The sequence below is a fragment of the Citrus sinensis genome, chromosome 2 (assembly GCF_022201045.2).
Source record: "Citrus sinensis cultivar Valencia sweet orange chromosome 2, DVS_A1.0, whole genome shotgun sequence".
In the NCBI taxonomy this organism is placed as follows: domain Eukaryota; kingdom Viridiplantae; phylum Streptophyta; class Magnoliopsida; order Sapindales; family Rutaceae; genus Citrus; species Citrus sinensis.
This window is the reverse complement of record NC_068557.1, coordinates 30,632,814-30,658,099: the sequence shown is the minus strand read 5'-3', so window position 1 is coordinate 30,658,099 and position 25,286 is coordinate 30,632,814. Positions and strand designations below refer to the sequence as shown.

Here is a 25,286-nt window from a genome sequence, read left to right as displayed (position 1 = left end):
ATTTTCCTTTTTAATCATATCTTTTAAGTTTTACTACAGTGCCGTGCATTAAAAAGGGATAAAATTTATAACAAAGGTAAAGTAAGGATTTAAAGTTTAAACGAGGTATAATAAGACAAATATTATTTCAAAATTTTGAGTGGGGCTAACTGAGAAATGAGGAATTGTGAGGAAAAATAAAAAGGTCAAATATCACCAATCCGTCAGAAGTTCTAGTATTGGGCCTTAACCCAGACTAAAGTTAAAAGTGATTTTCATTGTATTAGATAGGGACGTAGGGGGTTAGTATGGGCCGGATTAAGTTCATCCCAAAGATTGGGTTTCAACCCAATACTTTTATAGTCCAGTTCGCTTTAATTTAGTTTGAGTTGGGGTCTAAGTAGATGGCAAATATAATCATTCATTATTGATTATGTATAACATTTTCTCATTGGCAGATGATCAACTCTAATACATACGAGCACGTAATCTTTTACTTGTGCAGGGAAGTTTATTTAGTTGGCAGCATCACCACGAACAGTAGCTAGCAAACAATTAAATTGATAATTTTCTTCAATCTGTTTTACTCTTAAAATTTACTTGTAATCTTGATATTTTTCATTCTTTTCTTTCTACAAAAGTTAAAATCACTAGCTTCTCAAAATAAAAAATAATAATTATGAAAAAAGAAAGATTAATCTTTTAGTAAGATTGTGCATCAGTTGTATAGAATTGAATAGAGCGAAAAAGAATCAAAGCAAATAAGTGGAATTAATTCAATTTGTATTTGTCTTAAATAAAATTGTATATAATAGAGATTACATGAGATTAATGAAAGAGCTGCCCATAGTTACAACCCTTGATAATTTATTTTATTTATGTTAAATGATTAAGTCTATATAATCGCGCCACTCAACCTTTGGCCGAAGGGTAGAGCCGCTACCCTTACAATTGTGAGGGTAGCAGTTGGAACCCCAACAAAAGCATTGTGGGGGCTAAAATTCATTCTCCATTATTAGAAAATAATTGAGTGAAAGCAATCTTCTCCTTCTTGAAATAAAAGTAGACGTCCCTCAAATATTGAAAATGATAAAACGTTGACTCTAATTCAATGAATGTCTGATTGTAAATATATCAGTAATTCATTAATGATTGACATTTAAAACAATTAAATATCTCATGAAATCAAATAAGTACTTATTTGTGTTTTGTTTATCTAAGCCGCGATGTATAAAAGGATGTAAAACCTCTAAGATATCATGAAAGTAAGCAAAAACCTTTGGTTTTGATTTTCGAGCTTTCAAAGTTCAAACCAATCTTTAATTTCTTTTGCCCTAATCATTAGGAGTATAAGTACCTTTTTCTTAATTTAAATTCTAAGTCTTTTGTGTCACTTCATCCATTAAATAATAATTTTAAGATTATAATTCTACCATATGAAAATAAAAGGAAAAAAAAAAGTTCTACACAAACTGTTGCAACTATGATTCAAACGACTGAATATAGAGAGAGAAGAGTAAAATAAATAATTAAAAAATATACAAAAGAAAAAACAACGGAAATCAAGATGGGCCGATAATCAAAATAGCCCAAGTTCCACAGTCAACTGCTACATCCGAATCCGATGAAATATGATCGAATGGAAGCTCTGAAATCCAGGATCAACAAGGAATCTGATCGGTGAACCACTTCATGACCAGAAAGGGAGCTTTGATCAACGCCAGCGCAAACTCCACTATCACTGTTACGCAAATACAGCACGGGCATATACAACTCAACACTATCCTGCATCCCATATATTTTACCAATCATTCATTCTATGTATATGTGTATACGTGTGTGTGTGTGTGTGAGAGAGAACTTTACAATCACGAGCATGAAGCACGACATCACATCAATATTTATTAATTCGCATCAGAAAAGAGAAAGATTGTTAATAAGAAAATGGCCGAGACTAACCCGACTATCCAAATGAAGACGCCGACGATAGAGAGAAGGAGAGAGAGGAAGGCGAAGGGGAGCCCCAAAAGGAACCCCAAAGGCCTGCATTGACAATCATCGTCGCAACACATTGCTTCTTTCTCCGTCTTTGTGTTGACCTTCTCGTTAGTTACTATATGTGATATAATGTGTAAGAAAAAGGATAAAAGAACTAATAAGACGAGGACTGGTAGAAGTCTAGAACGCAATTACGCAACAGATGTGCATGTATTGTAGTTTATGTATATAATAATAATAATTATAACAGCGCAATGCCGTCTACACAAAGCCAAGCCACAAGTCTTTGACGGGAACGACAGATGACCTACCAATCCTCTTTTCCCACGCTGCTTCCTATTAAATAACCTTCCTTCTTGGCATACTGTCACGGGATGAGTATGTTGCGCAGCTAACCCGTGCGGCACTTAGACAACTTTGCCGAATGTTGCTAAGTAAGCCTAGAGCTTCTCGGAATAGAGAAGAGAGCAATTGAGCCAAAGAAGAAACTTGTATTGCACAAAGAGAGATTACAATGCTTGTTGTAGTGTTTGTTGGATACAAATGCCTAATGCCATCCCATATTTATAGGGGAGGCTTGCCAAGCTCTAGAGATTCTAGAGAATTCTACCATGTTCCTAGAATTCTAGATATTTACATGTGCTGGAATTCTATGGAGAATTCTAGAGTATTTACAAGCTCATGTGCTAGAGTTGCCTAGAATGTTCTGGAATTGGGCCAAGCTAGCACTCTTGGCCTTGTGTTGGCTCTCTAGCCCGAAATTATGGGCAATTGGGCTAGCGAATTGGGCGGACCGTAACATCCTCCCCCACCTAAGCTCGCGGCGTCCTCGTCGCGATCTCGTCCTTGCTCCTTGGGGGACTTGTTCCGTGATTTGTCGTTAGTCTTCGTGTGCTTCACTCTTGGGGAGGTTCCGCCACTTGCTCCGCTTGTGGTTGTTTCCTTCTTTCGGTTGGTGTTGCGGCGTCCCCTCTTGTGTTTCCGCAACCCCTTATGCTCGGATGGCTTTGTGCGTTGCTCAGCCACTCGTCTCGGTGGGAGCTTCGGAGGCATAGCGTCCTTGCCTTTGTCATGGACGGCTCGTACTTGTTGTGGGACTTGGCTTGGAGGGCTTTCGGAATCCTCTCCCTTGTGGTGTTGCCGGATGGAGACCAAGTGGTCTGGATTCTTCTTGAATCCTCGTCTGCACTGCATGACTGAGAGCGCCTTTTTTGTGGGTTGTGCGCGCTCGACCGGTACCACGCATGCCTTATTCCCATCGAAGATGCTAAGGGAGTTTGTTGCTGGAAGTGGGAAGGCATGTACCTTGTCGAAGAATTCCATGCCAAGGATCATTGCGAAGTCATCCATCGGCACAATCGAGAAGTCGAGCTTCCCATTCCATGTCCCAAGCGTAACGTGTACGCCTCGTGTGGTTCCCGCAAATGGCTTGGCGGGTGAGTTTACAGCCTTGATGGTGCCTCCGTGCTGCGTTACCTTGAGGCCTAGACATTTAGCCTCTTCTTCGGAGATGAAGTTGTGCGTTGCTCCGGTGTCAAGGAGCGCACGAACGGTTCGGCCATTGATGAGCACACTTACGAACATGAGCCCTTTCCTTGTGGGTTCTGGCGGTTGGCTCACGAGTGTGCTAAGGCGTTGGAACGAACCCAAGTTGTGTTGGGGTTCTTCCGTAGTTGGTGTGCATTGGCCCTTGAGTTGTGTTACGAGGGCATTCAACGACTTTTTCTCCGGGCAGTCGCGTACCCAATGAGGGCCATTGCAAATGAAGCATGGGCTTCGAGGCTTGGGTGGCTTCTCGGACTTACTTTGCCCGTCCTTGCCGCTTGGAGGCTTTTTCTTGCTCCATTCCTTGCAATTGCGGTTGTTGTCCTCATGGCTCTCTCCCCCACCTTGGTCATAGCTAGACCTCTTGTCCTTGAGCTGGGCGGAGTATTCGGTGAGCGACTCCGCAATGGCGATGGCGTCGTCAAGTGTTTGAACACCACGCCTATCAAGCTCGGTCTTGGCCCAATCCTTGAGGCCATCTTGGAAGTAGAAGAGTGAATCTTTGTCGGACATGTCGCTTATCTCCAACATAAGGGTAGTAAACTCGTTGATGTAGTCCCGAATGCTACCCGATTGCTTGAGGCGACGTAAGCGCGCTCGCGCTTTCTTCTCCGCATTGCTTGGGGCGAACTGCTTTCGGAGTTCTTGCTTGAAGTCAGCCCAAGTGTCGATGGTGCAAATGCCCTTGCCCATCTCGCCATGCTTGCGACGCCACCATAGTTGTGCAGCGCCTCGAAGATAGGTGGGTGCAGTGCCCACTTTCGATGCCTCATCTCGGACACCCATGGCATCGAAGTATTGATCGAGCCCAAAGAGGAAATTATCCACGACTGTGGCATTGCGTGTGCCATCGTAAGTGTCAGGCTTTGGCACGTCAATGCGGCGCGCATCACTCGAGTTTGCGGAAGCTGGACTTGAGGAGAGTGTGCGCTTGTGCCATGCCCAATCCGAGCGGACTTCACCCACTTCCGCACGGACAGCGCGTAGTTCGTCCTGAACAAAACTACGAAGTTTTAGCAACTCATCATGAAAAGAACGAAACTCACCTCGGAGAGTGTTCACTTGCTCTTGGATGAGAGCTTTGGTTGCCACCGTGAACTCGGCGTATTCCCCCTCGAGACCGTCCACTCGTTCCTCCAATCCCTCGAGGCTATCTTGAGCGGCGGACAATGCGATTTCGAGAGTGGTTACACGAGGCTCCAACGCATCCACGGATGGGGCCTTGGACTTGCCGCGAGTCTTGCCTTGGGCGCGTTCTCCCTCTCGGCCGCGGCTTGGTTCCGGTGGAACATCCACACCAACAACACCCTCTTGTGCTACGTTCGAAGGGTTGGCCATTGCTTCGTGAGCTAACTTGCGTGTGTGCAAACCTTAGCTCTGATACCACTTGTCACGGGATGAGTATGTTGCGCAGCTAACCCGTGCGGCACTTAGACAACTTTGCCGAATGTTGCTAAGTAAGCCTAGAGCTTCTCGGAATAGAGAAGAGAGCAATTGAGCCAAAGAAGAAACTTGTATTGCACAAAGAGAGATTACAATGCTTGTTGTAGTGTTTGTTGGATACAAATGCCTAATGCCATCCCATATTTATAGGGGAGGCTTGCCAAGCTCTAGAGATTCTAGAGAATTCTACCATGTTCCTAGAATTCTAGATATTTACATGTGCTGGAATTCTATGGAGAATTCTAGAGTATTTACAAGCTCATGTGCTAGAGTTGCCTAGAATGTTCTGGAATTGGGCCAAGCTAGCACTCTTGGCCTTGTGTTGGCTCTCTAGCCCGAAATTATGGGCAATTGGGCTAGCGAATTGGGCGGACCGTAACAATACGCTATCCTCTTGCAATAAGGATTTGAATTTTATTAGTTTGAATTATTGAATATGATTATTTCCAGCTTTTATAGCCCATTGCCAACCGCTCTCATGCCAAGATGTTTGCTTTTCATGATTAGGTTGGGATTCTCCTATAGAAAACTGGGCATTTGATGCAATCCATAAATAATAATGTTAAAAATTTCAATATTTAAACTAAAATATTACATGTCATTCATTGATTAAATAATAAATTTTATATTTTTTAAAATTACTTAATCATTATCCGACAGATGAATATTACTATGACTTAAATTAAAACTTGAAAATATTAAAATAACTAACATTATTGTTTATAAATTGTACACCTACCCAATTTTCTTCAGCAGAAGCCCAACTTGACTATGCAAAGCAAAACATTTTGGCATGAGATTGGTTGGCAACAGCCTATATGAGCTGTAAATAATCGTATTCAATAATTCAAACAAAGAAAATTCAAATCTTATTGGTAGAGGAGAGTGTATACCGACAATGAAGGTTCTTTAATGCTAGACATAATAAGTTAATGTTAAAAGGATAAAACCAATTTTTTTTATTGAAAATTATTTGTATACGTAAAGTAAAGGAAATCACTATAAAAGCATTTGTGAAAATCAAAGTACAACTTTCCTCAGAGCATAGGATTAACAAGAATTGCAAATTATCCCGTGTGGCTTTCATCTATGACAACAGCTTAAGCTCCGCCAATTAATCAACAATCTAGTGAGCATCTTGCCCACTAAAAATTATAAAAACCACTCATCCTGATAATTCCAACAAATTTCATCACGAAGCTCAGCGAGACTGATGCATTCAAGTCCTCATCTGAAACAGATGAACTCTCCAAAGAGTGATGGGGAAATCAGGATGAGTGGTTTTTATAAAGGTATTTTTACCTAAACATTGATTTACAAAGGTATTTTCCAACATGAAACTTCATAAACCACTCTCGGTACCAACCCAGCTGCAGCCAGTATCTTTGAGTACCCCTCTTAACTTCATCTTCTCCCTAAGTTCAGTCACACTATCCCATTTCCCAGCAGCCGCCAAAGTATTGGATAGTGCAACGTACGCCCCTGGCCGATCATTAGCATTTAACTTAAAAATTTCATTAGCCGCTATATTTGCCATCTCAACATCATCATGCAGCCTACATGAACTAAGTAGAGCTGCCCAAACATCAGAATTAGGTTTCTCAGGCATTTCCAACACAAACTTTAACGCTTGTTCGAGACTCCCGGCACGTCCCAATAAATCGACCATACAAGCATAATGTTCCATCTTCGGTTTCATTGAGTAATCTCTCTCCATGCTCTCAAATATTTCACGGCCTTTATCAACTAAACCGGCGTGTCCACAAGCCGAGAGAGCACCAAGGAATGTAACATAATTGGGTTGGACGCAACATTCTTGCATCATACAAAAGAGCTCAAGTGCTTGATTCGGATTCCCATTCTTTCCATAACCATCAATCATGGAAGTCCATGTAAACACGTTCTTTTGTTGCATGTGGTCAAAAACTCTTCGTGCATCATCAATCTTTCCACATTTTGCATACATGTCCACAAGAGCACTTCCCAGTTTTACATCCTCAAAGAACACATTCTTAATAAGTTGGCAATGAACCTGTTGACCAAATTCAAAATCAGTAAACACAGAGCAAGCTCCAATTACACTAGCAAAAGTTGATATGTTAGGCCGAAAACTAAGCCTTTGCAAATCAATGTAAACCTCAAGAGCCTTCCTAGCAGTCTCAATTGAGATACTATAACCTTCAATCATTGCATTGTAGACGACAATATCTTTTTCGACTGTCTTCCTAAAAATTTCTTCAGCATCTTCCACAAAACCCTGACTCATAAACCCTGAAATCATGGATGTAGAACATATCACATTTTTCTCCAACATCATATCAAACACAATCCTCGCATAGCTAGTCTTCCCACCCTTCACATACGAGTCGACAAGCGCTGTATAGAGCACGTCATCAGCCTTGACATCACATTTCAGTATCTGGGCATGTACCATTCTCCCTAAATTCCGCGGCAAGGGAACATTACTGCGACAACAAGTAGACGCCTTTAGAATCATTGAAAACGTATACCCATCGGGCCTTTCGCCGGAAGAAACTAATTTCCTCACCAAACTGAGCGATTCTTCAACCTGCCCATTTTTTAGATACCCAGCTATCATGTAATTATATGCCGATAGAGTTCGTTGAGGCAATTCGTCAAACATTTGGCCCGCATATTTTAAGGCGCCACACTTCAGATGCAATATCAAGAGTTTGATGGAGATATTGGTGTTGGGCTTTACCCCAGTTTTAGTTATATGAGCATGAATCTTTAGGCCATAAAATGGTGTATCCGAATTGATATAGTGTTGAAGAGCTGAAGGAAGTGAGGTGGCAGTTAACGGGTTCGAGAGACTGTCATAGTTTTGTAGTTTGGGAGGGAAAGTCTGATTTGGTGGGACCAGCGTGTAATGACGGTTGTGAGTTGATGAGAAAACGGACGATCTGATTCTGGATAAATTTGGCATGTTTCATTTTCTTTGCAATTGCATATGTACTTGCGTGGCATCAACCGCTATCAAGTGCGATATTAAGGTTACGGCCAACAGGGTTGATTACAAATTACTACAACTCTTAGAGAGGCCTTCCATTGGTAGGGTTGGTAAAAAAATTCGGGCCGGCTCAAGCTTAGTTAGGCTCGGTTTAAGTTCGTGGGCTTCGGTCCAACCCTCACACATGAGCCTGATAAGGGTCTTATAAAAAAAATCTGGGTTAGGTCCAAGTTCACTATTTTTTAAAAAAAAAAAATTTATAAATTAGAATATTATAATTAAAATTGAAAAGTAATTTAAAAATACAAAAAGAAAACTTAGATTCTTCACTTATAAATCAATTATTATTAAAAAAATTAAAATTATGATACTAAACTCTCTCTTTTGTGTTAATTAATTAAAAGAGCGTTTAAATTAGAGAATGTAGTATTAAAGAAAATTGAAGTTATGAGCTTTTATTTACTTTATTTATTATTTTACTTTGAAATATTTATTTTCTTTAATGTATTAATGATTATAATAACTTGTTGATCATTAATTTATTTCAAATTTATAATAATTTAAATTTTTTTAAAATAAATAAAGCCAAAGTCCGGCCCCAAGCCCAACCCAGGCTCGCAACATGCAAAACTTGAAGTGGGCTTAGACCTGAACTTGAAAAAAGCCCGACCCAAGCCCACTGTTTGCCATCCCTAACTACTGGTATGTTATTAGGCTATTAGCTAACTTGCTTTAAGCAGCAAAAGCAATTCGCAGTTTCTGCAACAGCCATTCGAGTGTTGGTTAATGCTTTGATAACGGCCCACAACTGAGGAGTTCAATCCTTAGTTGATATGTTATTAATTTTTTTAAAATACACAATTAGTAGTTATTAGATAAGAATATAAAATTAATTAAATCTTAATTGTACATTCTTATATATATACATATGTAGTAAATTAGTTTAGTATTGGATCTAAATTCATCATTGGGATACTATCAATTGAGCTTTTGAGGCCTAAACTTGACCAATTTCATCTTTTGGTGTCAGTTAGTGGATGATGCATTGAATTAGTGAAAGTTACTTTCATCTTTCATGTGAAAAAATATATATAGCTCTGACCAAAAAGCAAAAACAAAAACAAAAACAAACCAAACTCCGAGCATATTTGAATAGTCTTTGATATAAGTAGTATTATTTCTGTTCTTTAATGATATTTGCAGAATAAGATAGACCAAACACTCTATATCAATTTAACTTTCAAGTTATAATAACTAGTGTTTGTTAAAGACTTTTGTCATAATTTTTAAACTATGGCCCCGTTTGGGATTGGGGTTGAAACTCAATAAACTGTTTATTTCATAATTTTTTTTAAAAAAAATAGAGTTTGGTAAATTTTGTAAAAACAGCTTATTTCATAATTTTTTCCATTTCGTCAGCAACTTTAAAAAGCAGGTATAATGTTACTTTTCATAAGCAACTTATTCAATAAGTTACTACGCCCTTTTAAAATGTCTATTATAACCCTAGTATTTTAATAAAAAGACAATTAAATCTTACTTATCCATAAACCCTAATATATAAATCATTAGATATTTTTTTACCGCCACAATTTAGTTACAATCATAACTAAGTACATTCTTTAATATTTTTCTTTACAAAGTATTTAAGTTGAATTATAACTTAATCTTTTAAAATATTATGATACAAATTTGCATGTTTTTTACTCAACGTGAAAATATTATTTAGTGGATGCGGGATACCCCAAAATCAGTTATTTTTTAGGTCCATATGAAAGTGAAAGATACCACATTCCAGAGTTCCGTTAAGGTGATAAACCCACAAGTTATCAAGAATTATTTAATCAAGCTCACTCATTGCTTAGAAGTGTTATTAAATGCACTAATGGAGTATGGAAGAAAAGATGGAAGATTTTAAGAGATATGTCCAACTATCCATTTACCAAACAAGTGAAAATAGTCATTGCAACCATGGTGTTGCACAATTATATAAGGAGACATGCGCAATGTGATCTTCATTTTGACAACATTGAAAATTATTCTACTTTCATCTTTGATGAAGGAATAGAAAGAGATAATAATAGTCAAGAAGAGTATCACAATATTAATGGCTCTAGATCCCAAGAAATGGAAAATTTGAGAAATTTTATTGCAAAAAATTTATTGTGAATGTAATACATATTACTTTTTATTTTATTTATATTATGTAAACGTATAAAGTTTTATCATATTTTATGTAATAGATTATGGAGTTCTTTAGATTTTCCTTAATTGAGTTTTTTAATGTAATTTTACATATTTAAAAAAAATATGTTTAAATAATTTATTAAACATAAAATAAAAGCAATTAAAATTATGTTTATTTTGGTCATTATATAATACAACAACACTTTCATAATAAGATTTACCAAACGCGTGTATTCTACTTTTCAAACTTACAGCAACTGCAATAACACAGTTTACCAAACAACAAGTTACTTTTTTAATCAACAACTTATTTCATCTGCACAGTCCAAACAACTTATTTAATCACAATTCCAAACTGACCTATAACTATCTAACTTTAGCGTTAAACAAGACTTCAATCAAAAGCTTTCTTTCTTGTTCATTACTTTATACCGAAATGTAAATAAATCAATGGTTTGTTTACATTTTGGCAAAGAGAAATTTTATATTATTCAAACAAGTAAAATATAATTTTTTAGTTATAAAATATAAATTTTTTAAATGAAAAGTTAATCTGAATTTTTTAAATGTAAATAAATCAACGTAAAAGCATTTATTCCTAGGCAAGACTACACGAATCATCAATGCTTTTACGTTGTGGCCTTTAAGATACCACTTTAAAATTAAACACTCATTAGATTTTGTAAAGATTATAATACGGCACACAGGGCCAGCGTAAATAAATGGAAAATTTATAGAAATAGAAAAAAGTTAGAGAGGTCAATTTTGAAATATTTAAAAGTTTTAGGATTATTTTTATAAATTTTTATGTATTATCTATCTTCAAAAATGTGGCCAACAATAAATTAGAATTTAGGAACAAAAACGCGTAAGATCAAGAACACAAAACAAAAAAAAAAATTAAAAACCTGCCGTTTTCAACCGAAGTTGGGTAATAAATTATGGTACTATTCAATGCTGCACTATAGGTAGACCCTCGTATTAAACTTTTATGTGTCGGTGTTAGAAAAGAATGGAGCATTACGAAATTAGGTCTATTTTAAAATTACCGTAAATTTTAAATTAATTTAAATTTAATCATTCGCAATGTAGGTCAAGTCTAATTTAAATTCTGATATTTAACTCTATCTAAAATTTAGATAATTTAAATCTAATCAAATTTTAGATAAAATAAATAAATTATCTATCTAATAGTTGTATAAAGAATCCGAAATCCACACAAAATGTAGGTATGAGGAGGAGGACATCACAACCCCATACGCTAACAATAATCAATGACCAAATCCAAAATTATGATACCCACCGTCCCATCCCATGTAATTATTAGATGCGATGAGAGCTTAGAAAAAGGGCTGGCCGGCGACTCAATCGATGTTTGTTCCCCCGTTCTCTCTGCGGCGGAGGCAGATCACAGAGAATTTTTTTTTTTTTTTTTTTTTTTAAGATCACAGGGAATTTAATGCAAGTAATATGAATTAATTAATCCACGGGTCGTGTGATGTCACCAAAGATGTGTCTAACAGTGGCAGTCCTGTGATTTTCACCAATTATAGAGGCTATTAGCCCTTTTCTCGCCTGTAGTGCAACATCATGACGAGCACTGACGTCTATAACTACTAATTTTTTATTTATTTATTTTTTTGGTGAGAAGCTATAACTACTAAATTAAAATTGTAACAATTGGCTTTTATTTATTTCCCGCAACCGGCTCCCCAGAAGCAAAACGGTTTCTTCTTCAAGTGTTTTTAAAATATATTGTTTGTTAGTTTGTTGCATGTGCGAGAGTGATGTGAAGCAGTATATGTTGTTATCTAATTTGTTTTAATATATAGAATCAAGAAACCTTGGGTTGTGTCACTGCCAAAGCAATAAAGATGAGACCAAAGATTTATCTTTTTGGTGACTCGATAACTGAATCGTCCTTCACATACGGTGGCTGGGGTGCCTCCCTTGCTCACCATTTCTCTCGCACGGTGAGAAGCATATACATGCAATCAATTTCTAGATCTTATTATTTATGAATGCATGTATGTATGTGTACAGTTTGTAGCTATACGATCTTTTGTTATTTATGAATGGATTAATATGCAATACTTGAATTGCACTGCCTGCAGGTTGATGTGGTGCTGAGAGGGTACAGTGGGTACAACACGAGATGGGCGGTGAAGGTGATGGAGCGAGTTTTGCCGGCGGCGAACGGTGAGAGCGAGAGTGAAAGAGAAAGAGTAAGCACAATAGCTGTGGCGGTGTTCTTTGGAGCTAACGACGCTTGCCTTCCCGACAGATGTGGTGCCTTTCAACACGTGCCGCTTCATGAATACAAGCACAATCTGCACTCTATTGTCTCCTTCCTCAAGGTCCACTCCCTCTCCCCTTCTCTCTTGCTCGATCTGTGCCCACCCACTTCCCTCTACATATATAGAATATCCTCGATTTCATTCTTTTAAATTATAATTTTTTTATAATTCAAATTTCGATAAGGAACCAGGGAAGTACTCCGAGATTAATATAATAGTTTGAAAGTTCAGTAAGTTCGCAACTTTTTTTTTTTGCGCCCTCTTAATTGCTTGCCATTTAAGAAACTAAAAATAAAAATTATACCTGTAACGTTACTGAGTTTGAATAAATTGGTTGATTTGGTGGAGGAAGGTGAGTTTGGATGGTCAGAAATGGCTATGACAAGTGGGTCTAGACTCTAGTTGGTGCCAAAAGAAGCGCGTGGTGGCTGACCTGAGAGTGAGAGAAGGAGACCCAGTTGTTTTAATAACGATATATGTTCATCAAATAGAAAAAAAAATAATGATATATGTATAATAATTAATATAATATTTATAAGGGACAAATTTTTATTATTTTTCTTATAATAAAAATTTTGATACTCGAGTAGTAAGCATATCATTACTTTTGTTTTTAAAACTTGGCCTATTTCTGTTGTTGAAAGATTCATTATTGGCATTAAGTACATTATCACAGCTGTCGTTTTGATAGCTCCCCTTCTTGGCTACATCTAATTTCAATTGGTGCGTTGTGGCCCAAAGTTGTTATATTATATCATGTAATGACTTGAAATTAAAGCATATAAGCAATATTTTTCATATAAAAAAAAAGATTTGTTATTTTCTTTCTTTAATCTGTGGGTTGTAGTTGGACCCATATAGTTTGAGTTTGAACGTGCCATCGATTGCGGGTCTACAATGATTTCGCATTTATATGAAGTGACTGATATCATACATAAGTCACGTAGCTGAGGCAGGAGGTGGCCATGTCCCCCATACCTTACGCCCTCTGTCACTATAATAGCTTGCCTTATTTACGGTGGCGTTAGGAAAATAAGTTCTCTACTTCACATTGTACCATGCGACACTACTAGTTCTGTAATTCATGCATGCATTTTATCCTCATAAATAGTTTTCCGTAGGATACTTGGCTTTCAAGCAAATTTGGTATGAATAGGGATGGCAATGGGGGTGGGGTGGTTGTGAGAAGGTCTCTTCCACTCTTCATCCTATTTAGAATTTGGTCCTTGATCCCCTACCTCATTCCCCAATAAATTAAGTGGGGATGAGTATAGAGAATTATCACATGAGAACTAGTTTACTAAAAAGTATATATATATTTATATATGTGCAGATTGGGATAGGCGAGGAGTACAAAATCAAATCTCATTCCATTAAATGTTTGAGATTATTTCCTTCATTCCATTCCCTAAAAACTTATCAATATTTTTTCCATTTAGGATGGAGCCCCGTGGAGCTCCAAACCCGTAGAAGATTTTGTCATCTTAGGTATGAAGCTACATTGATAGTGTATGTATACACACACACACACACACACATATATTGTAGCATGTGATACCGATTATATTTTTGAACACTTCGTTATTGGCCGTTTAAGAATCCATAATTCTAACTAGCTAAGAGATCTTCAATAACTAGTCCTAATTATTAGTACACAAAATTAAACATGCCTACACTACTTACTTCATTCCTATATTAATCAGCTCTCTTTGTAAACTCAGTTTTTATTTATACATGTAATGTAATCAAGAATCCTGCTTTTCTTGTCTATTAACTATCACTGAATTTTCCAATAGGTTATACCGTTATAACCAGGTTGTTTAGTTAATTGTATATAAAGTGTAATCACTTTGATTTGGCTTCTAAAGCATGTTGATGAGCGACTTGGTACTTTGACAGGCTTTGGTAAGGAAAGTTTGTGTAGAAATAAAAAAATGGCACCTTGTCAAGAGATGTAATGAGCCCTACCTTTCACTAAATGCATGAAGATATAACAAACAAAGTGGAAATTTCATAGAAGAATGCTAAAATTGCATTCAAATACATTTCAAAAAAACAAATAAATAAACCACGTTCAAAGAAAGCCACCAAAAAAAAAACTTATATAGCTATAGAAACCATTACAACCATCATGGTATAGAAACACAGAGGTCGATGATTTGATGATTCAATTGATCAGCGAGAAGCCTTCCAAATGCATCCCATCGATAATTAGGTTCAAAGCCTTAGAGATTGTAAACTGTTTTTCTCATGCCCCGTATGAAAGGTAATCTAGGAAATTGCTGTCCTTTATTAATTACTAAATTTATGTTGTTGAGTAATCACATTTTAGTTAAGTCATAGTAACTACGTTCAATTCAAGGACGCTAATTGGCTGTTAAATTTAGATGTTATTAAATATGTTTGCATTTGATTTAATTAGATTCCCAAATGTGTTTGCATAAATTTTTCTTTTGGCTGTGTCTTAGAATCGGTGGCCAAATACTCTCGTTCTCCTCATCACTCCTCCTCCAATCGATGAAGAGGCTCGCCTTAAGTATGTTTTCACCATGCTTGCCTCTCTAATGTCCTATTATCTATTGATGTTTTATTGAAAGTGATCGGCTGTCTAACTCTGATGGCAGACATCCTTATGTGGAGAATCCAACGGGCCTGCCTGAGAGGACAAATGAGGCAGCTGGTGCTTATGCCAAGGCATGTATTGAGGTTGCTGGAGAATGTGGGCTCCCTGTGGTGGATCTCTGGACCAAAATGCAGCAGTTAGCAGACTGGAAAACAGCTTATCTAAGGTATATTAATTCATCATATTTTGCTTATTAAATATATTAATTGTTTGATACAAGCATGAGACCACGTTGGTGGATTTTATGTGAACCCTATATCAAAACTAATAGAAGCTCTAAGATTGTGCGTCTACCACATTAATTATCTTACTGGTTCATATATTGATTCGACAAATTTATATGCTTTAGAAATATGCCTTGGATGTATCAATATCATAATCAATTATGATACATTGTAAAATTGTTTCACTCAGCAAATTCATATAAAAATAGAGCTGAGTGATTTAGTTATGTGATAATTTTCTACGATGGGAATTGCAGTGATGGGTTGCACCTCAATGAAACTGGGAATAGGGTTGTTTTCGAGGAAGTGGTAATGAAGCTAAAGACGGAAGGCTTGAGTCTGGAAAATTTGCCGGTTGATCTCCCAATGATATCTGAGATTGATCCTAATGACCCACTCAAGGCTTTTGAGGGGTAAGCTCGGGACTTCTAGCTCTTGTAAGGTTACTTTTGATATCATCACACAAAGTATATTATAAACAGCATAATTAATACATAGGAAAATGTTAGCCCTGGGTCTGGCTCCAAATTCAGTTCTTTTGATGAAAAACTTGGTTTGTTTCTTTTCTTATGCCAGAAGCAAAACAGATCATATTGGTGAATGGTGATAATATGGTTAGAAAGTTTCAAATATTATGCATTTTGCGATAGATATTTGAGGATCCAGCTTTCATGTATTGATCAGTTAGATGAAAGATCAGTATTCGTACAATCCAGAAAATTATGCAAACGAACTTTGATTGATATCCGGAAACTTCTACTTGCAGGCAAGGCCTCAAGTGACGATCTCCAATATGCTGAAGCTTTCCAAATTTCTATTTGACAGTTTTTATTTATTAATTTTTTTTTTTTCCTTTTCTCTTCATTTAGCCAAATGTCTGTCATAATATTTCAGAAGACTTGTAGAATTGGCAGACAGTTTTCATTTCTCTTTTCTTTTTAGTTAAGACTCTATCCAACATAGTATTCTTCATGGTAAGATTTGCAACAAGCTATGAGGAAGTTTTCTTTTCCCTTTCCCTACGATATAGAGGAAGTCTAATGTAGAGTTACATATTTAAGGATAGTTTACAATAGGAGCCACTAATTTAGGAAGATGGTGCGCTCCTCATCTTAGCTTTCTTACCTTAAAATTGGTTGTGAATAAATCAGAGAATAATAAAACAATAAATCTTGTAACAATGTGCCTATCTCGAGCAGGTTTAAACGTCAAGAAGAGATATGATCAATTATGGTTCTAAAAAGACGTGGGCCCATGACTCAAACTCGTCTCATGTATATCAACTCAAAAAGTGACCTACTAGACACATAAGCCGCAGATAATGTATCTAGAGTGTACGCGTTATTGATAAGAACAACACATGTAGAAAAAGAAATACATATAATATAATATAACCTTCCCCAATACAAAACACGACTACGTAATGATAAAAATGTATGAAAACACAATTAATGATAATGTTGATCTAAACTACTCATGATTCATGGATATTATCACAATAAGTTGGTCACACTTGGTTCCTCAGTACATGATGCTTGGTTGCCAATTAGCCAATGTATGACTAAATTAAAAATAGACAATCACGGCACATCAACATTCAAAGCTTTAATTATTTATTGCTCAAGGCTGAAACGACTGGAATTAATAGCAGGCAGGCAGGCAGGCGGCAGGCTGACCAGTAGAGCCATCGCTGCAACATCATTTAGTCATTAGGGCAATGGTGCCGTTGGTTGAGAGTTATGATGACCATCCGGCCCTCCTGGTGCAACTCTCTCTGTCATATCCTTCCTGTAATGCTTCAACTTAGACAAATCATAGCCTAGTTCACCTATAAGGGAACGGCTATCAATTCTTTTCTGCATAATTAGTTTACGCCCTTGATAACTAATTCCTTCCAAATTTATCACAAACACTGAAAGGATTAGTATGATCATTAATGAACTTTTCACAGAAATTGTATTAGCCATCTTGGCAGCAAATTCTAGTGTAAAATAACTCTTCGCAATGAAGTAGCAGGCAGGTGACATATAGGCTCTAATATATAGACCAAATGCATCGGAAACTTCCAATATCTTAAAGCACTGGAATTGATAATGGTACTGGCGTCTATATGCTGACAAATTCAATTTGGCTGTTGTCTTTTTTTCTTTTTTGGCTGAAATTAATATTATTGTAATTCATTAATTAATTTTTAGCACAAACCGACCCATTACCTTAAATTGCACGAATCACTTCCCGAGTCCCCACTGAAGCACCGTTGGTTTCAATTTTGCAGCAAAATATCCTTCATCGCCAATTAAACTTGTTTGTCTACTCATCCTCTGCCCTTCACTGTAAAGTTTGGATATTGTTGAGCATTAATTAAGAAAAAGCTTAAACAGATATTGTGCACCATCAAGGTTGGTGGAGGCTTTGTCCGAATAATTTTTAAGTAGTTTATTTTAACTGACCATCTGAATTTGAATGTAAAGAAAATGGGTGAATATAAAAATTGATTTGCCTTTATTCACCCATATTACAATTTTTTATTTTGAGAGAGATACAACTTTTAATTAGACTTACCGAATCTCACATGTTATAGTTTCATTTGTTTTAAATTATTACGCCAGATGCTAATTTCCACTTAAGATTATTGCACGTATTAGGAGAGAATTGACCTGCACAATTTCAATTTATTAAAGAACAAAGTGCTTGTCTTTGATTCCTAAATTGGCTACTATGATGTTGTTTTGTTTCGTTAATTTAGTATAAATTCGGCTCTGGCCAAATCCTAACAGATCTCTTTCATCTTTTTAGAGGGATATATACGCGGATGAGTGTATATATATGTGTGTTAATCACTATTAAGAAAGTCATACTAGATAAAGTTGGATTAATTAATTAATTAATTAAGGTGACCTGGCGACAGCTAATAATTTTCTTTACTTTAGGATAAAGAGAAGAAACTTTAAAAAGAGAAGGTAGTCAACAAAATGTAAATTTAGAAATACATCGAGGTGGAGTTATGGTATCCGCATCTGCATGGTCATGCTGATTTTTGCATGTGGGCGTGAATGTCTAGTCAGTATTCACAAATTAAATTTGGCCTTATGTGTACTTTATGATTTGGAACAACTGATTATGAATGGATATCCCGTCATAAGGTTGTCGTAGATACTAAATTTTTTTTGGAGCTTAATTATTCCACCATGCGCCACTAGTTTTATTATGCATGTCCGAATCCGCGAGAGCTGTATGGACAAAATTGCAGAATCTGAATTTTGCTTGAGCTCGCTTGCTAGTAATTGGTAATAGCAGCCACACTACAAATTTGACCATCAATTTTCATCAACTTTATGCCGAAATGAGGTTGGCTGACATCATATCCTATTATATTGGTTGAAGGAAATACTAAGGAAGAGATTTTGTTGTAGAAAAATCTCAGTCTAATAGTATTCGTTGAGGGCTTGACCTATGATTTTTAAGTATCTAACCTAAAAGACTAGCTTATTAAGTAAAGTGGCTTGTTTTCTTTATAAATTCAAGTATTTTCCCTTTATTAGCTAATATAGGACACAACTCAACAGTTCCCCTTAAAAAAAAAAACCACTGTCGGACCTCGTCCTTTCGTCTGACACATCTGAGTTGTTCTACCACCACATTATGATTATTAGGGTCATATCAATTGTTGGGGGGGGGGGGGGGGGGTGCCTTAAGATTTTTAAGTATTCAATCCAAAAGACTAACATATTAGATGAAATGACCTATTTTCCTTATAAACCCAAATATTTTCCCTTTATTAGCCAATATGGGACACAACTCAACAATGGGGGACCTATAGCTGGGCTACAGTCTGGTCTAGTGTAGAAAAAAATCATTTATTTGATTAATTTTATATAAGGATAGAGTTTTTACTTTATTTTTATATAAGTTCCTAATTCAGTTACCTTTATGTTTTCATCAAATTTCATTAAACAATATAGTTTTTACTTTATTTTTAAATATGTCCCCTAATTCAATTATATTTTTTTTCCAACTGAAATTAATGACTTATTTTATAAAATGATTAAATTAAATATTTATTGAATAGATTGAAAACATTAGGGGTCTAAAATGTTATTGCTACTTTAATTTGTTTTTAAAAATTTTAATTTAAAAAAGTATGTCAATGTAATATAACATTGTCACTAGTATTAAAAATACTAAAAAAAATATAATAAAAATTATTAACAATTTCATAATTTTTTTATGTGAATGTTGAGATTTTATTTATTAGTTACATTAACTAAGAGGATAAGTTAGAAAACAAAATTTGAGTATTTAAAGAGAGTAAGAGTGTCTGGCAAAGAAATAACGGCGCGCAAATACTTTTTTGCTAGGTTAGAGTTTAGTTTATTATTGAAACTCTTGACGACTAATATTTTTCTAATTTAAAAGATGAATAAATTTTACTTGTTTAATTTATTTAAGCTTGGTAATTAAGTACTTTTCAAATATAAAGTTCTATTTACAATTTTTAATTGATTATAATTACATGTATTGATTTATTCTAACTTGAGATTCTTAATTGATTTATTAATTCTTATATAATTAGATGTTAATATATGTTGCAATGTTATATTCCATAATTAAAAAATAATTTTTTTTTAATATTTGAATTATCTTTTGTTTTGTAGTCTTTTTATATAATTATTTTTATTTAAAGTATATATTTATAGGGTTTTTCATGTCTTCCTTATTTGATGTACTTTTTTATTTAATTTAGTTTGGGGTAATATAAAGTTATGGGTCCGCCCTTACAACTCAATAGTATCTTTGTGATTCTGATTTCTTATTCTTTAATAAAGAAATGCTTTTCTTTATGTGATGCGAACTTTAAATTTAAGGTTGAGCTACATAACATGAGCTTGGTGTTCTTTCATTTTCTCAATTTAATTTCCTTCTACAATCTTGTTGTAAACTCAAATGGTTAGTAGATAAGTACTTTAGTTCTTAGATTGGTTCAAAGAAGGAGTCAGAATTAGAAATTTGAGGGGCTAAATGCATAAGGGTAAATTTGTTACAGGAAAAACTTGAAAGTAAATTTGGGGGTAAATAGTAACATCACTATACAAGATAAAATAAAAAGAACTATATAATGGGTTTTTTGTTTAAGAATCTTCTATGGGTTAAAGTTAGTACTGCAATCTATTATATATATATTTTTGGGGTCTACAAAGGCATTAATAGTTAACATAGCTCTGAATAGATAGGATTTAAACCATGAATCTTTAACGTAAATTTGGAACTTATTAAGATATAAATGTGTGTTTTTTTTTTAATTTAACATGCTAATATTAATGAGACTCGCATCTAGATCTATTTTTGTGATTTTTTTAAGGGTAAATGTAAAACCCTATTGGTCCGGGCCTTATCTCTTTGAAAAGAATAAAGAATAAGTGGTACAAAGAAATATTAATAAATAATTTAAAAAAATGATACATAGTGAAAGAAATTTAAAATGAGTAATAACCCTCAAAATATAGTGTATAGTACCAAGGAAAAAATGCTAAATGATAAACAAAGGAAACGATATTGCAATGAATGAAGTTATTCTCAAATCAAGATAAAACAAGAAATAGAGTGTGTGTAACAAGGAAGATTCAATCTGAGCAATGGGTAGAATATAATTAATCAAAGGAGAAAAGTAAAAAAAAATGCATGTGCCAAATAGTCAGCCTCAACACCAGAATTTGTAAGCGGAAAATGCTCTTTGTACCGGGTCAAACCCCGAAATAAATGCATTGTTTGCCTTCTGCCAAAAACGTACCGTTTGCAAAGTTTTTCTCCTTTCCATCATCGATGGAGATCTCCAACCAAAATTCTCCCCACAAATCAGCTGTTATCGATCAAGATCTCTAGCCACAATTCTTATGAAATTGCCCACAAATCAATCATCATGCGTACCCTTAGCCGCCGTCACTGCCATTGACAACCATTACGTGACAGCCACAACCACTCACAAAGCGGCGGCCACTTCTGCACCTGAGGTAATGGCGTAATGCTTCAATCTATGGTTAATTTAGGTTTTGTCTTTTTTTATTCATTCATTAACCTTTTTATTCGTGTCTATCCTTTTCAACTAGGTTGCTGGTTGACGTTAGGCTACCCCTCCAAAAGGGTGTTTTAAAGTTAACGTTGATGCTGCAATCAATGTTTCAAACCAGAAGGCAGGGTTGGGGGTAGTCATTAGAAATTCTATGGGTAAGGTGGTTGCTGCAGCAGTCCAAGGAGCTCCATATCGGGGAGTAGGGGTGGGCATTTTACCCGATCCGACCCGACCCGACCCGATAAATTTCGGGTTCGGGTCGGGATCGAAACCCGATCGGTTTGAAATTTACAAACCCGATCGGGTTGTGATCGATTCGGGTCAAACCCGACTCGATTCGAATACCCGATCGAGTTCTTAAAAAAAAAAAAAACGTACTGACCCGAATTGACCTGATTTCAACCGACCCGAATTGACCCGAATTGACCCAAACTGACCCAATTTCAACCGACCCAAATTGACCCGAACTGACCCAAATTGACCCGAATTGACCCGAACTAACCCAAATTGACCCGAACTCAATCCTACCCATTTTAAATCCAACCCGAACATAACCCGAATTAATGACCCGACCCGAACCGACCCTAAGATAGTTCGGGTCGGATCATTAATTCAGGTTATGTTCGGATTGTCCCTTGTCTAACCCGAACAACCCGAAACCCGATCGGGTTGACCCGAACCCGACCCGAACCCGATTTTGCCCACTCATATCGAGGAGAGGTAGCGTGTATGAAAGCTGAAGCTGTGTTGTTCGGTATACAAAGTGCCCATCAAGCAGATTGTTTCCCAATGATAATTGAGTCAGACTCAAAGGAAGTGGTGGATCTCTCATTAAATAAGAAGACTAACAAGGCTGAAAATATCGTGGAAAATTGCGGAAATTCAAGCTAAACTGGACAATCAGAACTTGTCCCCAACTACATATGTCCCTAGGAGCTGTAATTCTATTGCTCATTCTCTTGCAAAGATAGCTCTAGATTTTGAAAGTCAAGTCCTATGGCTGGAAAATTTTCCAGAACAAATCATGTGGAAATTTTCTAAGTTTATCTAATGCAAAACTTTGCTTTCTCTAAAAAAAAAAAAAAAACTAGGTTGTTGGTTTTGCCTTCTTTGATTATTTGGTTGGAGATTTTTATTTTTATTTTTATTGTTTTTGTTTATTGAATTAAAGCGTCAAGTTTATGTCTTGGCCTTATTCATGTTTGCTTTGCTTCTATCCTATTGGATGAAGTTAAAACAAAAAATTGGTCATCAAAAAGGCATCGTTGCATGAAGAAAGTAGCTTATCTATCTTAACAAAAATTGATTCTTAAACGGCGTCGTTTTCTCAAGTTCGGGGTTTGACCCGGGGCTTGAGTGTGCTGTCACTGTAGTGATTACACCCGATATTGGATAACGTACGGAAGGAAATAATTGCATTACTTCATTTACAATGGCTTAAGTGATACATCCTCTGGTGACAACAACAATTAATGTACATATGCAAAATACGAAAATTGTTATGTGGAACATCTATACGTAACTGCTAATCCAATGATACTTGTCTCCCACAGCAAGCCTGGACCTGGATACATAAGCACGAATGCAACTCAACTCTAGTGTAGAGATGCTCATTTCATGAAAATTAATGTTGACAACATCTATAATTATCAACAAAGCAGGAGATAAAATTATTGCATAAAAGAGAAGGATGTATCTCAAGTTTCAGCAGCACAAAAGAAGCTGCAATATGTTATTTCTAGCTCATGTGAGAGTGATGATGCGGGTCAGGCCCTCCAGGACTGGTTCTGTCAGGCTGCACATTCTGGCTTCTGATTGCATCTCTGGCAACCCTTTTCGTGGTCTCAATTGATGAGCTTAAGTTCTTCCTCCTCTCCGCGAAGGAAGTAAGAGGGCGGCTTTGGGCTCTTGCTGATAGTAGCAAGACCAAAGTAAGGCAAACAATTATCAAGCATCTTAAGCTGCACATTCTACTTGTACTGGTCATCATTATCATTAGCCAGTTTCATTAACAGCTTTAATTTGTGTGCTGATCACAACTGGGTAAATACCGTATTTATAGACCCCTCTTAAGTATAAGCGTTATCTCTTAACGTTAGTGGAATGTGATATTGTTCAATCAGAACAGCTTAAGTTGTTATCTTACGCAGAAAACCCGTTTTTCTAGTTGGCCGAGCTATCATTAACTGCCTGGTCTTGCTATGTCCTACGCTGCATTTGCCACTTATTTTGATCTATGAGCTGTCCATTAAGAGACTTATTACTACTTTTCAATTCAACACCTCTTAGAGTGTTGTTATTGGTGATTAAATCCTGCGTTAATCCATATCTGATCCAGAATATCATTAATTCAGTGAAAGAAACTCCTCAATCGGCCAATCCCGTTAGGGCAGTCAACAGTGACAGACAGTTAATGATGACACAAATATTTAAGAGGTATCCATTGGAAGGGAATTTATTAAGCATGGAATTGCAGATCTAGATATATAAATAACAATTAAAACCGAGTCTCTTCTTGTTTTGAATGTCCGTGTTTATCACTTTATAATGGATTCCACTTAAGACAAATGACCTCAGATTTAGATGGATAAGTACTCCGTCAAAAACGAAAACAAAAAGTAATTTTCTATGCAGAATTAAAGTGATTTCTTTTTAAATTGACCTTTCGCTTGCTGCTTAGTTAATGCTGTAGATAAACACATGTACAACAACTGTCACGGCAGGGATATATGTGTATATTTACACGAAGTAGCTCTAAAATTAAATTCGCAGTTCAATCTGGGTTCACATGCAGCCGGCCGGGCTCGTGCTGGCCTTGTTATTTCCCCTTATTATAATGAAATATTCGTCCATGCTCACACGAGCATAGTTAATGATTGTTAATTCCTTAATTGGTATATCCCTCTTGATCACTGGATTGCAAGCCAGGTTCAGATTTTGCAAAATGGTTACAGTTGAATATGAGGTGTCAATTCTATTACACCTAGCTATAACCTATGTCTGATTACATTATCGATCAGCTTGATTATGTGGGGGCTTGCAAAGTCCATTCATCGTTTGGATTCTTCCCCCAGAACTCTAACGATTTCTTTTGCTCTAACGCTATTGCCTTTTGATTGCATATAAGAGTGGGAATTTGTTTGTAGCTACAAAACAAATTAAAACCTTTCGAATTTGATTGCTTAAAGTCTCCGTAACACATGAGACGACTACTTGATGCGGCTTTATCCGTACATTTGAGAGCGACTTCAGAACGCATGAATCAGGACTTGGTTTTTACTAGGAAGCAGATCATTCAAAAATGCGATGTCGCGCTGGTAAGAGCGCTCGAGGAGAAATAAAAAGAGAATCGATTGGTTCACAACATAATGACAAATTGTTAGTATGACAAAAATTAGATGACACGATGGGCAACGATCATTAGCTGAGTTATTAAGACCACAAATCGTGCTTAAATTTAAGCCTTTAATTAAGTGCCTTCTTGAAAATGTGGTCTAAATTGAACTATTGGCACAAACATATTAGGGCTGCAGAGTGTCATCTTTTCTCCTAAATAATTGATGAAGATAAAAATTAAAGGATTTTGATCTCATATTGTATATATATATATATATATCTTGAAAAACAATAGTCACAAAATTTGCTTCAGAATAAAACTCATTGTTAGTCAAATGTGTATATGTATTATCATGATTAGTTGAAACATATATATAGTAAAGTAGTAAAGAGTGAATAAAAAAAAAAATACTTCAGGACCACGCAAATATATGATGTTTTAAGGAACATATATTCTCTGAATCAAAAAAAGAAAAGAAAAAAAAGGAACATATATTCTCGATTGAATAGAGACAAAAAAACGAAATCCATTCGAAGCCCACTGGCAGCCCCGAAAGGACAATTAGTGGAGACATTTTGATTGATCTGTTTACTTATCAAAACAGCCCATAAGAGA

General features: G+C 36.0%; 3 protein-coding genes across 7 annotated transcripts; 1 reads left to right on the top strand and 2 right to left on the bottom strand.

Annotated features, from left to right (window-relative positions):
- Nucleotides 1-1,482: 1,482 nt before the first annotated feature.
- LOC102619347 (hypothetical protein) lies at nucleotides 1,483-2,195 on the bottom strand. The gene is made up of 2 exons (XM_006467611.4): nucleotides 1,939-2,195; nucleotides 1,483-1,764 (listed from the first exon to the last, which is right to left on the bottom strand). Exons 1-2 carry the CDS (start codon nucleotides 2,049-2,051, stop codon nucleotides 1,641-1,643), a joined length of 237 nt encoding a protein of 78 aa, XP_006467674.1. The 5' UTR covers nucleotides 2,052-2,195; the 3' UTR covers nucleotides 1,483-1,640.
- A 3,699-nt stretch (nucleotides 2,196-5,894) lies between these two features.
- Nucleotides 5,895-7,995, bottom strand: LOC102619643 (pentatricopeptide repeat-containing protein At1g28690, mitochondrial). Of its 2 annotated transcripts, XM_006467613.4 has the most exons (2): nucleotides 7,103-7,995; nucleotides 5,895-6,997 (listed from the first exon to the last, which is right to left on the bottom strand). In XM_006467613.4, the coding sequence occupies exons 1-2, from the start codon at nucleotides 7,910-7,912 to the stop codon at nucleotides 6,308-6,310; spliced, it is 1,500 nt and encodes a 499-aa protein (XP_006467676.1). In that variant the 5' UTR covers nucleotides 7,913-7,995; the 3' UTR covers nucleotides 5,895-6,307. The 2 variants fall into 2 exon arrangements, with proteins under 2 accessions (XP_006467676.1, XP_006467675.1); XM_006467612.4 differs by having other exon boundaries at nucleotides 5,895-7,995.
- Nucleotides 7,996-11,686: 3,691 nt separating this feature from the next.
- On the top strand, nucleotides 11,687-16,239 carry LOC102620114 (GDSL esterase/lipase At5g45920). 4 transcript variants are annotated; one of them, XM_006467614.4, is made up of 6 exons: nucleotides 11,687-12,096; nucleotides 12,238-12,480; nucleotides 14,889-14,956; nucleotides 15,045-15,209; nucleotides 15,525-15,680; nucleotides 16,034-16,239. In XM_006467614.4, exons 1-6 carry the CDS (start codon nucleotides 11,998-12,000, stop codon nucleotides 16,047-16,049), a joined length of 747 nt encoding a protein of 248 aa, XP_006467677.2. In that variant the 5' UTR covers nucleotides 11,687-11,997; the 3' UTR covers nucleotides 16,050-16,239. The 4 variants fall into 4 exon arrangements, with proteins under 4 accessions (XP_006467677.2, XP_024950496.1, XP_052288975.1 ...); XM_025094728.2 differs by lacking the exon at nucleotides 16,034-16,239 and adding an exon at nucleotides 15,844-16,027 and having other exon boundaries at nucleotides 11,688-12,096; XM_052433015.1 differs by having other exon boundaries at nucleotides 11,691-12,096; nucleotides 15,525-15,704.
- The last annotated feature ends 9,047 nt before the right edge of the window (nucleotides 16,240-25,286 follow it).

Bases quoted from the DNA above. Each gene is read 5' to 3' on its own strand.
- LOC102619347 (XM_006467611.4), bottom strand. From the start codon at position 2,051: ATGTGTTGCGACGATGATTGTCAATGCAGGCCTTTGGGGTTCCTTTTG. The intron at 1,765-1,938 runs GTTAGTCTCGGC...TATGGGATGCAG, and splicing joins GTCTTCATTTGGATAGTCGG to GATAGTGTTGAGTTGTATAT.
- LOC102619643 (XM_006467612.4), bottom strand. From the start codon at position 7,912: ATGCCAAATTTATCCAGAATCAGATCGTCCGTTTTCTCATCAACTCAC.
- LOC102620114 (XM_025094728.2), top strand. From the start codon at position 11,998: ATGAGACCAAAGATTTATCTTTTTGGTGACTCGATAACTGAATCGTCC. The intron at 12,481-14,888 runs GTCCACTCCCTC...GCTGTGTCTTAG, and splicing joins CTATTGTCTCCTTCCTCAAG to AATCGGTGGCCAAATACTCT. The intron at 15,210-15,524 runs GTATATTAATTC...TGGGAATTGCAG, and splicing joins TGGAAAACAGCTTATCTAAG to TGATGGGTTGCACCTCAATG.